We start from the raw sequence: 12865 nt of genomic DNA, 5'->3' as shown, positions 1-12865 counted from the left end.
GAATAAAAGGCAGAGACGGTGTCGTCATCTTCCTCCACGCTAATGAAACGCTGACGACATCGGCGGCAGCTGATGACATCAGCGGCAGCTGGCGGCCTGGCGGAGGGCTCGCGCCGCCGCCGTGGTCTCCCGAAAAAAACAACGCTTTTTATCTTCTGTTCTCACAGTCCTTCATCATTCAGTCCTCTTCCACCTCACCTGCCGAGCTTTTGCCCGTGTCATCATTTCAGAAATAGTTATAATTATAGTCGAGTACATTCCATCTGTCCTTGTTTGAAAAAAAGTTGTCTTTTATCGACGGCCTTTCTGAGACAGTAGAACGATTTCTATGATTTTGATCATTATAATTTATATTCAAATGTATTTACAATTTGAATATAATTTTTTTTAAACTTGATTCAAGTATTTTTCATTATAAATGTTTAAAAATATATATATATTTCTTTATTTTTTCTGATATAAGTGAAGGTGAATCAATCAGTGAAACGTTATTTTAAGTAAATGACATAATACCCTTCTTACTATTTTATTCTTATATCATGCACTCATTCTTACACACACGCACACACCCGCACCTTGGTCTTTGCGCGGCTCGTGGTGTTTCCAGTCGGCCGGAAGCGTCGCGTTGCTCTCCACCCCAAAGAGGCCGCGCCGCTCCCGCTCCATGTTCTTCACGCTGCAGAACAGCTGGTTATTGGTGTTCTGCTTCAGTGATGAAAAAAAAAAATAAAAAGAGAAGAAGAAACCGATCAGAACCAGTCAGTGCCCGCAAACACAGAACCATTGGGAGTAGCACATGCGAATCCCATTATACTATCAAAACAAACTGTGTGCATCACAGGAATGATGGTTTCACAGTGCATTGTTTTCCGAGGTTCCAACGCTTGGAAAAAGACCACGAAAAACAATGGAACCAATCTCAGAAACATTGATAGTGATTTTGGCTCCATCACTCTGGGTGGTGGATTAATGTTTCAAAAGGTGGGTGAGTGGACTGTACGACTGAGTAAAGCCTCCACTAAAGCCCTTCTACTGTGACGGTGTTGGCACTTGCCTTGATGGTGCGGTCGTGGTTGTTGGGCAGGTGGGGCAGCGGAGGCCTGTTGAGGGTGTGGTAGCTGGGGTTGGAGTAGTAGTGGTGGTAACTGTGGGGAACGTCTGAAAAAAACACACCCCGGCCGTACAATCAGCACCGGACAACAACCAACAAGCCGTGACGTAGCCATTCAACACATCAGTATATTCTCACGAATCAAACTGATTAGAGCGCGGTGTGACACCATCACACCATCGGAGTATGACAGTCATGGCCCCCTCCGGTCCGCATCACGCTGCCCACCGGCTGGTGGAGCCGATATGGACCCTACACAGGGCTCCACCCACCTGGGACGGCGTACTCGGAGTTGACCGTGCGGGCGGTGGAGAAGGAGACGGCCGGGGTGTTGTTCTGCTTGTCCTTCTGCCTGCGGCGGTACAGCAGCAGCAGAGCCAGCAGTAAGACCACCAGGAGGACCAGCACCACGATGCCGGCGATGGCGCCCCACGACTCCCTCTCGCCCGGGGGAAGAGGCACCATCACGCTGCCGGACACCTCCGCCGCTTCTGCGGGAGGACGAGAGGGGGCGGGAGGCAAGAGGTGACTGAAGAGCCAAAGAAATGCCGGACCCCTGGTGCGCCACGGCTGGGCGGGTCAAGAAGAGACGTTAAAGAGGTTCTGCCGGATGGGCGTGGCCGCTGGACCGTAGAACATGCCCGTTTGCCGGTTGAACTGATGTTGACTCTCGAAACGCTTGCTCTCACGCTTCCGTCGCCGCAGCGACACGACTCAACGACCCCGCAGTGTGAATCGCCGTGACTCTCATTTAAATACTTGAGTGGGTGTGTCTTGGAACTTTAGGGGGCGGGGCCAAATAAATCGGACCGATTTGGATTATTGCAAAGATCAATTCTGCATCATACCATATTGCGCCGTTGGGTTATTGGTGGTATTCTTGCTCAAAACTGATAATGAACAACCATAATATGCCCCCTACTTTCTATTCCTTTATTAGATGGAGTCATACTGGCGGAAACCTCTGGGACCACTTTTTTCGGTACCTTGCTTGCAGTCGTGGCTGTCGTGGTTCTCGCACAGACATTCCCCTGTGAAGCGGTCGCAGCTGAGGTTGGGCGAACAGGAGCAGGTCTGGCTGCAGAAAGCGCCGAACCTGCCGGGGCTGCAGGCTGCGGGGGGGATTCATTCAACAATTAATCCTTATCCTCAGTTTAAAGTGTTTTCTTTGGCAGTAACTCATGGGCGCGCCCCTCGTTTACTCGCTGGCGGGGGTTGGGCGACTGAGAAAGACTCCCCGTTACGCAGGGTCGCGCTCCGATCAAGAGTGTGAGCCTCTGATCGCGCAGCGACTTTTGATTGGGTGGGCACGATGCACGTTTCACGGCCGTGACGTCACTCCCCCTAGTGACGCCCCTGGGAGCCTGTCTGTTGTAAACCCGCTGCTTTGCTAAATTTCTTAAAACACCTTTTGAGGACAGAGAATACTTCAGTGGTGAGAACAACATTCTGCTCCCAACATTCTGCTCTGTTGACTCTAATATAATAAATATATAAATACTGTCAACAATAACGATCAGATCCTGCAGGACATTTATACTAACTTGGAACCATCAGTATGTTGACAACAACGGCATGGCCTAAATGCGATGAAAGGGATGTCCCCTGTGGATGTTATCAATATGTCCAATGTAAGTATGAATGTATCTATAATCATACTCAAAAAAAAACCAAAAGTGGTCGTATAACTTCGGAAAACAGTGCTGCGGTGACAGTAAAGATCCTCCATTGAACATTCAACCCAACTTAAAGCGTTAAACGATTTGAAATGAAACGTTCTGCGTTCTGTGAACTTGAACTTGAACTCATAAGCAAAAGCAGTTGTACGGTGTACATTTCAGGACGCAATCGTCACATCTCAGGGGAAATGGCTTCGCGCAATTTCCATCATTCATGCATCAAGCAAGATATTTTAAGGAAAAGCAGAAAGTCCCATCAAATGGAATTGTTTACGCTAAAAGGCAATGAACTCAAAATTGTACTTTGATGCCGTGTGTGAGTAGAAGCACTGGGATACTTTCCAGCCCTGGCTGGTGTCGGACTCACGTATGGTGCAGTCGGTGGCGGTCCATCCAGCCAGACACTCACAGTGGCCGTCGCGGTGATTGCACGTGGAGTTGTTGGCACAGTCGCTGCACGCCTCCGAGCACTGTTTTCCATAGAAGCCAACTGGACACACTGGGAACACACGGATCAACAGGTCAACACACAAACACACACACACACTGAAAAACACTACTGTAGATGGATCTGGTCAGTGCGGGGGCAAACAGGTGTTGTTCCCGAAAACGGGTTCCAACTGTTGTACAGCACCATGGGTACAACAGATGATAAAAAGAAGAAGAAAGAAAATATAACTCAAATGTATATTTTTGTGAATTAAATTAGTTTGAAAATGCTGGAGCTTAAAAATTGGGAGCTTATTGTCACTTGATGAGCCAACATTGCTTTTGCCCATTGTGGCAGTTGACTAAATTGTTGGATCATTTCATGCATTTTAAAATTGTATCAGCTCCAAGTATCCCTATGACCTGAATGAATTTAGATTGAAAAAAACATTTTTTTTTTTAGGTCATTTAGCCACATTAAGCTCACATTAAATTCTCATTAAGCAAAAATCTGGAATATTCTTTCAATCATTTTCTTTATTTCTAGATCCTGAAATTTTTTACCATAGTGACATCCCATGACGCCTCATGTCTTGGCGAGGCCAATTTCTCTCTTTGAATTTTAACCCACTCTCCAGTCAATCAATTCATAAAGGAAAATGCAGTTGTTACAAATGTTCTTAATCTTCCCACCACTTATAGTACATGTGCAATTTTGTTCATTAATGTTAAAGATGTTTTTCACATTAAGCCTTTGAGTAGGTCCCCTTCACGGGATCTCTTCATGCTTGAACGATCTACGTGCTGGTTGTTTGTGCGACCGGTGTGAAGAATCACCTTGATCGCAGCGAGGTCCCGTGTATCCCGGCAGGCAGTCACATTCTCCAGTCACATGGTGGCAGCGGTACGACTGACCACAGGACGGACAGTGCAGGCTGCACTGGTCCCCATACGAGCGGGCTCTGCATTCTGAGACGGGGGAAATGGGCGGGAGAAGAAAGAGTGAGTGAAATAAATATAAGAAAAAGCAACACAACTAGTTGCCTGGGCACCATTTCACAATTTGCTGTGTGAAAATATATGTTGCTATTTGGACTCTTCACTTATAATACATTGTTTTGATACACTGTACGAATCTCACTATACTACAACTACACAATAGATGTAGTATAGCTGCGCAAGTGGCCCCTGATGGAGTCATTGAATTAATTACAGGGGGTCCGCAGCAAAGTACTACTTCATATATATTCAACATTTGAATCCCACACCCCATCGGGCCTTTGTTGCTTGTTAACTGGTGTAGCAGCACCTACTGTTCTGGCAGGTGGAGCCCCAAAATCCTGGTCGACACACGCAGACGCCTGTTTCCCTGAGACAGGTGTCGCTGTTGGGGCAGCGCTTGAGGCAGGTCAGGTTGCAGCCACGCCCCCACAGGCCGTCCAGACACGGCTCGCTACAGCGGGCACCTGGGGGCCGAAGTTTTAAGTCAAACCAAAGTTTGTTTATTGAGATCTTCCGCTTTTTTTTCAGTTGTGGAGAAGCCAGCAGCAAACCAAAAAAAGGCACGATGATGGATTCACAAAAATAATTCTGGATAAAACCAATAGCAGTGATGTTAGTAAATGGGTAAATGCGTGATCAATATTCAGATCGATCGCTTTTTGGCCATTGAACGTCTAAAACTACTCCTGAACTGCGCGGAAAGTTGAATCGAGTGAAGTATTTCCTCCAAAGCGTTGGCAGCCTTGATGACATCCCTGCTCTGACCTCGCTCAAATTCATTTTACAGCTCAACCCTGTTTAGAAGTCATCAGTCTCAGCCCTGCCCAGTCGCAGCCAACGGTCTTTATTTGATTTACACAGGAGGAAGGAGTTTGTTCAGCCGAGCGTAATGTGAATGAAATTCAGAATGGAAGAATCCGAAAAGCTGTGGTTGAGTGAGCGCTGTTGGAGCAGACCGGGCTTCTCTGGTCTAACGCCAAGCTGGCGGAGGGTCACGGGAGATTTCACTACTTACCCCACCAACCTGGCAGACAATGGCACTCCCCGCTGGTCGCTTGGCAGCCGTCCGCGTGGACGCAATCACACCTCTTCAGGCAGCCCGGTCCAAACGTGCCCATCTGCACGCAGGAACACGCGCCAACAGGCAGAGCAGTGTCAGGGGAAGCTCTCCACACTGGGCCGACGCGCGTTTGGCGGCGAACAAATCGCACCGGCTAACACAATGTGTCGCCGTGTCGCCGTCTCTGGTTAACATGATGGGCAGAAGCTCTCGCCCGCGTCAGGGCGCCCCTGCTGCCGTGCAGGTACCGCTCTCCTGAGGCTCTAAACCCGGTCGCTGCTCTTATCGGACCTCATACGCTACAATTCCGTTGTATTTTTTATTTTTTTTTCCGACACAGTTTTATGTTTTCTATGTGAGGTACGGCACGATCATGTGGATTTATGGAAGGGAGTTTCCTGAGCCAAAGGCAGATAAATGCACCATGGGAATTTAAAGGTCCCACAGCATTTGATTTGTCTGAAGGGTTCAGGTGGAAGGAATGTGAAAACTGTCTAACGTATCATTTTGACGGAGTACTCCTGGGTTGCAGGCAATCATTGACCCATTATTTGCATAAACCTGCTTTTAGATACGGTCCAGCGACACCTTCACCGGTGAGAAACCAACCAGAGAAGGGAGGGTTTCCCCGTCACTCAGTTAGATAGCCAATCAGGTTAAGGCATGAGAAGATAACAGACTGAGTACGTGTTCTCAGTAGTCCGTACTCCCTCTTGGCTACTTGCCAAATACCGACTACTGACACAAGTGTGAGTAAAACAGCACAGTATTGGAAACGAGTATCTGTGCTTCTCTTTCAGACAAACTGCAAGGATCCTATTTTTTTGGGACCTTCAGCTTCTCAATTGTCCCCCGATGAGCACCCCTTACAAAAGGTCGGCCCTCATACTTCATCTCAATTCTTTGTCAAAATAAATCCATGCGCTCACCGGGCACAGCTGGTCACACAGCGCCCCCTGCCAGCCGGACGTGCAGGTGCACGATCCATCTGCGGCGTTGCACTTGGCCCCGTTGGCACAGTGGCAGGTGGAGTTGCAGCCGGGCCCCCAGGAGCCCTCAGCACAGGGACGTGAACAGTCCCTCCCCTGCCAGCCTAGGGCACACAGGGAGTCAGCCATATTGCATTGATAGACCGACAGACAGACAGACAGAAGATTCAGCGCTGCAACCCAGATTTTTAAACACCGAACAGAAATAGTCATGGCGATGGTCTCATTTTTTCGGATCCGATAACCAGATATATAAAAAAAAAGAATCTGTGGATACCGCAAGGTAAACAACACAAAACTTTTAGGGTGTAAAACTTACCCTCTTTACAAAAGCAGGTCCCATCGACAGGTGAGCAGTCGACAGAGTTAACGCAGGAACATTCCAGGGAGCAGTTCTTGCCGTAGGTCCCACTCTTACAAGGACTCTCACAGTGAAGACCCTGGAAAGTACATTCACAAAATATAAAAACCCAAACAATACAATCCACAAATACATACATCCAAACAATACATCCACACAACATGTTCATATAACTCACAGTAGTGAGCCTGACAGACTCACCGTGAATCCCGGCGTGCACTGGCACTGTCCCGTCGCGCTGTCGCACACCCCTCCGTTCACGCACAGGCACGGCTCGAGGCAGCCGTGGCCGTAGTACCCGTGAGCACAGGTCTCGTTGCAGTACAGCCCGGCCCATCCCGGCTGGCAAGTGCACTCGCCTTTCATTGGGTGACAGCTAGCCAATCAGAACACAGGAAAATGTGGTCAGCTGGGCGAGTAAAATTTAGTCGGAAACGTAAATACTGACGTGGCAAAAAAAACAAAACAATGGGGAACTGCATCCGGAGGTCTAGGACCACAATGCTCATCAAGTTGTTTGTGTGTGTGTGTGTGTGTGTATGTGTGTGTGTGCGTGTGTGTGTGTGTCTGTGCGTGTATAATATATAATATTATTTTGTGTCAAAAGGACATGACAGTATTTTTCTGCAATAATTATACTGTACTTTCCATGGCTATATGCGTGTATGTGTGTGTGTGTGTGTGTGTGTGTGTGTGTGTGTGTGTGTGTGTGTGCGTGCGTGTGTGTGTGCGTGCGTGCGTGCGTGCGTGCGTGTGTGTGTATCAGGAGTGTTCGGCTATGTCTGCTTTTCCAATAGTCACCTCAGTGTGTGTTTGTCCTGGCAGAGGCAGGTCTGGTCGCAGAGGAAGCCGTACAGGCCCTGGGGACACATCCTGTCCTTGCAGTGTGGCCCCCTGAAGCCCGGCTCGCACAAACAGGCCCCGTCGATGTTGTAGCACCGCGCCCCGTTGGCACAGTCGCACACGCCTTTGCAGTCGAGGCCGTACGTCCCGACCGCGCAGTCCTCGCTGCACCTGAGGCGGGGAAGGGAAAGTTAATGGCTATATAAATTGTATTTTTTCAGACAGTGACGAGAAAGTCTCCCCGTTACACACGTGGCTCTTTTGGATTCATTCAATTAGGAAACGGAGTAAAATAAATACATCAACAATAAAAATTTGCTATGTTTGGAGAAAAGAGGGACAGGGACGCGGAGCAGAGCAGAGATCGCTCTGATGGTACAGAGCAGCGGTGATTGCTCCTGAAAAAGGAAGCAATTCCGCCTGCAATCTAACGGCCCGGTGGCAAATGCCCCACGGCCCAGCACCGGTCCGAGGCCCGGTGGTTGGGAACCTTTGCCATAATGCATTGCGACATGTCCCAACTGTAGACGACAAGACAGAAAACAGCCAACAACGGTGGAGTATGGGTCAGACCGATGGGTATATTACAATGTAGTATATCCGAATAGCCATCGGGTTCATATTTACCACACACACACACGCACGCACGCACGCACGCACACACACACACACACACACACGCACACACACACACACACACACACACACACACACCTGTTTCCAGTGAAACCTGCGGCACACTGGCAGTTTCCCGTCTCAGGGTCGCAATGGCCCCTGTTGTGGCAAACACACTCATGGGCACAGTTTGGGCCGAAGCGTCCCTCTGGACAGCGCTCGGTGCACACGGCTCCCTGGAGAGGAGGCATCAGATACAAGACAAAACAGGGTTTAGTCACATGTCACAGATTTAAACATGAACCTATTTAAACTGTCAAATTAGTTTGATGATTATAATTCAATTACATAAGATGATTACAAAAAAAAATAGAATAATGGAATACATATACTCCAAGGCGCTCAACAGAACAAACAAATGAATCCATCTAATAAGGAAATGTCATCAAAAAACACATAAAAAAAAAGATACAACAAAATATTTTCAATATTACAAGAAATCTTATAATCCTAAAGTACAGGTAAAATATGTTACAGGACAATACATTCAGTACAAATATGAATAATGCTGCTTGTAAATCAATGGAAAACTTCTTCACGCTGCTCGCTTCCAACAGCACGGCCAGCTGGCGTACAGCACGCTGCGCTGAATCAAAATGAGGGATTCCGTCAGACTGCGGACGCATCAAGGCGTCGGGGGTCCCCCGGGAGCGTACCGTCCATCCGGGGGGGCAGGCGCACACGCCTTTGCCGCGGCAGATCCCTCCGTTCTGACAGGGGCAGCGCAGGGGACATCGATCTTTGGCGCACATCTTCTCGCAGCTGGAGCGGGGCGGGACAAGGTTCACACTTAACGACAACGTGAGCGGCCGCGCGGCGTTCCTGAGGGCTTTAACGCCGTGAATTGCCTCTACAAGTGCATAAATTAAGAGGGGCTTTTTCTTTTTTTTTTTGCTTTTTTTTTCCCACTTAATATGTCGTTTTCAAAGTTCAAGCATGGGTGGAAATGACACGAGGCTGATGTCACCTCTGAGTGTGTGCGTGTGTGTGTGTGTGTGTGTGTGTGTGTGTGTGTGTAGTAGAGAATTGTTTTTTTTTATAGCTGTCTTGTGGGCTGTTTGAGGGCTTTCTTGTGTGATGTACTATATTCAGACGTTTCTAGAACAAACTATTTCGTTCTGTACACATGATATAACACATGATATACAGTATGTACATGTAATATATAACATAGTGATAATTCCCACGATGTGCTTTGCATGGGTTGCAGCGCTGATGGGGATGTGGCTACATATGACTATGACAAAATGTGTACCATAGTAACAGTTTCCTCCAAATATTTTTGTACTTAATGAATACAATTTATTATAAAAAAAAATGCGAATTAACACCCTGGTAACCTCACATCACTCTCACAACCCCTGGCCAGTCATGCTTTGTGGAAAGTGACATCAAGCTTGGAGCGCGTCCCTGACCAATCAGAAAGCTTGGCTGCACGAGCCCGATACGCTGCAAAGTTTCCTCGCAGACGCAGGGGCAGAATAACATTAACGGCCTTCGGGGTCGCACTACATGCAAAGGGGTTCGTCTGAATCACTTTTAGCACTTTTTAGAGTTTCCAGTAAAACGGCGTCGCTCAGAGGTGTTGTTCTTTACTCGTCCTCAGGGGCGTCTAAAACACAGGGCGGAGCTGGTGATTCAGGCACGGTGGGGGAACTTCAACGCTGTAATAAATGTAGTCGTAATTGTAATTGCCACTGGCATAAGTTGCTTAGAAAGTCAAGTCGATAAAGTCGTATTTGAGAATATTCTCCAACATAAAGCTTTATATTATTTAAATATATGCCCGTCTCAATGCTTCAAAGTTAAAAAAGAACGAACTTGGAGAAGAATAGTGAGTGCCTTAACTTCACAATCCACCTTCATAGTCTGCATATATAATCAACAATGCATGTATTTCTATAGATCTCGAATTAGCAATTTGATGAACCCCAAACAATGCAACGCCCCAAAATGAATCAACTTTAGCAAAGCAGCTGTTCCTATCAGCACTCACAGCGTCCCAGTGAAGAACTCTCGACACACGCATTCCCCGCTGACTTTATCGCAGGAGCCTCCGGTTCCACACAGGCACCTCTGCAGACAGCCCTTGCCGAAGTTGCCCGCGGGACAGGAGTCCTCGCAGTAGCGTCCGATGAAGCCCGGTGGGCACTGGCACGTGCCCTTGGCGGGGTCGCACAGGGCGCCGTTCTCGCACTTGCACTGTTGACTGCAGCTCGCGCCCCAGTGTTTGTCGTCACAGGCTGAAAAAGAAGATTGAAAAAAAAAAAAAAAAAAGGGAATCAAACACAGGACTCCGCTTGGGATGGAACAGAGGATTCTGTTATTCTGTTTATTTGGAGAATTAGGCGACGGTCTGTGTTTGGACTGTGTCTAGTTTTCAGGGGGCGCTTGCTTGCTGGCGCTTCATTGTAATTATAATAAAAATAACCCTTTTTTCTTTTCTTTTTTTTGTTTTTTGTTCAAAAACAAGTTACAAAGTGCTTCATGGAGACCATGAAATAAAAATAAACACAATAAACTTCATAATAAATATGATAAACTTTTTTCTCCAGGTAGGTCGTTCCAGAGCCCCGGGTCCCTTTTAATACATGGTCAGACATTTTGGTCCCAAGCCGTAAATTGTTGAGCTTTTCCCTACATGTGCTTTCGGGCAACCGGAAAAGCACCATAAACAAGACAGGAGAGGGTGAGCGTTCTCCCAAACGTCCTCCGTGTGTCTTCCATTGCATGTGCACGTCCCATATGTTGGACGACTTATATTACGGACGCGTGACTTCCAATTGGCGGAGAGATTACAAGGGAGCCAGGAAGACTGACGGGCCCTGAACGGTTAATTTTACAGCAGCCTTCGGGGTTGGCTTAGGGTGAGGGGGGGGGGCTATCCAGGGGTGGGTTTTCGCACAAGTTTTGGATTTCGATGCCGAGCAGAAGGAGATTTCTGGCCATGAGACACTGGTACGAAAACCCAGCGCTGGTCACGGTTACATTCCAAGGATTTCTCATTAATAAAATCCAACTGGTTTGACAGGATGCATGCTGAAAATGATGCAGAAACCCAATATGGATGATGTCATAAATAGTTGGGTGTTATAGATATTTCTTTAAAGGCTAGAAAGGATAATCCTTCCGCCGCTGAACTCGCTCACTCTGGCCATTTTGAGGTTTTGAGAAAAAAAAGAAAAAAAAGAAACGCCTGGATCATCGTTTTGCAGAACATTTACTGGATGACAGTAATTTGTACTTTAAGTCTCCTCAGCCCTGAGAGCCCCGCCACCGACACACTTTGGGTTCACGCTCCGGATTCCGAGCCCACCTTTGCCCGACCAGACGCAGTGTCGCGGCTTCGGAAAGTACGAGGGCTGTTTTCACATTGACACGGAGAGGCAAAGTACAGTATACAGCCAAATTTGGCTTGGAGCGAAAGCGCCGCCACGGTTTGTAATGTTTATTGCTCTAACTCAGAGCAGGAGACCTCTTGTTTAAATGAATCATATTCACTTGTTCTCGGTGCTGGGAGGCGGCACCTTGTGTCACTCTGAGTAATGAGGAGCTCAGCTGGTGCAGCACTAATGTTTACGCAGACGTTCTCCAGAAGGGCAGCGGCGGTAAGCCAGGGATCCAAGGGGTCCTCCGCCTAAGTGCCGCGAGCTTGATCAATGCAGACATCTTGGATGAGTGAATGGGCAGACGTTAGCAGGTTGGATCTGGACGTAGGTTTCTGTACGGAGATCAGCTGGCAGCGAACAAGGCCTCCAGTGACCCGAGGGAGGGCTGTTTCTGGCCCCGTTTCGTCCCGTTATTTCAAACACGGGCTTTTGAAAAGACAGGCTACATTTTTTCTGACAGTCTTTCTTAGTTTGTTAAAGGATAGGTTTGATATATATATATATTTTTTCAACCAAGGACATATTAAAAACATTGGCCCAGTAGGAAGCGGTACAACGCCCTGTTTCTAGTCTCTTATGTTAGCGCGGATGAAGTCAAAACAGCCGATTTGTGGAGGCGCAAGAGAGTCAACAAAACCCTGAAAAACCTGACAGGATGGTGACGATGTGAACGTCGCATTTAAAAAAAAAGTTTTTTTGAGGCTGAAATGTTTGCCCCGTTGGACCGTGAGAAGCTGCAGCAGATCGACACGTTTATCAAAAGTAACGTGCGTTCAGTTTCGGTCTGAAATCTGCTTTAATGAAATGGTTCGTTCCTCACGTTATATAAAACATTGTTCCAGGGCAGCCCATGAGAATCTAATGTCCCATTTGTAATCCCCCTTGTATGAAAATGACGTGTTTGGGACGTGGAGTGATCAGTACGATGCTATTTCTGAACATGAACTTTAGTTGGATACCAAATTATTAAACGAAGTTATGTTTGAATGTAAACCCGCTGTTTGAAGTGCTCTTTAAGAATTGGCAGCTCTCCGCTGTGCTCCATGTGGAATGCATGCAGACATGGTGGGAAAATTCCTCCTTTTCCCCAGTGTAATGTCCGAGCGGTGGCGGAGGACTCGCCAGCGTCCAAAGTCCACATAATCTCCTGGTGATCTCAGAGGCTCCACGGGCTCGTTCCTGAGCTGAGACCTTGTCGTGCCCCGTTTGTCTTAGTTTCAGTTTGTTCAGATGTGAAGGTGAACCAAACCTCTACCGTTGTCTAGATGGATGGATACATCTCAGCATATTATACCGTACGAGGTTACTTTCCATTATTATCCTGCCG

General features: G+C 47.5%; 1 protein-coding gene across 4 annotated transcripts in view; it reads right to left on the bottom strand.

Moving 5' to 3' along the window:
- The window catches only part of pear1 (platelet endothelial aggregation receptor 1), a 47876-nt gene that overhangs the window by 4305 nt on the left and 30706 nt on the right, over nt 1–12865 (bottom strand). For 2 of the 4 annotated variants that reach the window (XM_080005601.1, XM_080005602.1), the window contains exons 6-20: nt 10146–10392; nt 8806–8911; nt 8189–8325; nt 7433–7645; nt 6833–7007; nt 6590–6710; nt 6211–6374; nt 5237–5339; nt 4533–4685; nt 4057–4188; nt 3158–3289; nt 2098–2223; nt 1384–1602; nt 1055–1158; nt 576–705 (exon numbers count right to left, since the gene is read on the bottom strand). In XM_080005601.1, coding sequence (XP_079861727.1) covers nt 576–705; nt 1055–1158; nt 1384–1602; nt 2098–2223; nt 3158–3289; nt 4057–4188; nt 4533–4685; nt 5237–5339; nt 6211–6374; nt 6590–6710; nt 6833–7007; nt 7433–7645; nt 8189–8325; nt 8806–8911; nt 10146–10392 — 2262 coding nt within the window. The remainder of the gene's footprint in view (nt 1–575; nt 706–1054; nt 1159–1383; nt 1603–2097; nt 2224–3157; nt 3290–4056; nt 4189–4532; nt 4686–5236; nt 5340–6210; nt 6375–6589; nt 6711–6832; nt 7008–7432; nt 7646–8188; nt 8326–8805; nt 8912–10145; nt 10393–12865) is intronic. The other 2 variants (XM_080005603.1, XM_080005604.1) reach the window with 2 other exon arrangements.

The sequence above is a fragment of the Zeus faber genome, assembly GCF_960531495.2.
Source record: "Zeus faber genome assembly, chromosome: 8".
NCBI classification, from domain to species: domain Eukaryota; kingdom Metazoa; phylum Chordata; class Actinopteri; order Zeiformes; family Zeidae; genus Zeus; species Zeus faber.
The sequence above is the reverse complement of the archived record's forward strand: the minus strand, read 5'-3'. Positions and strand labels throughout refer to the sequence as shown.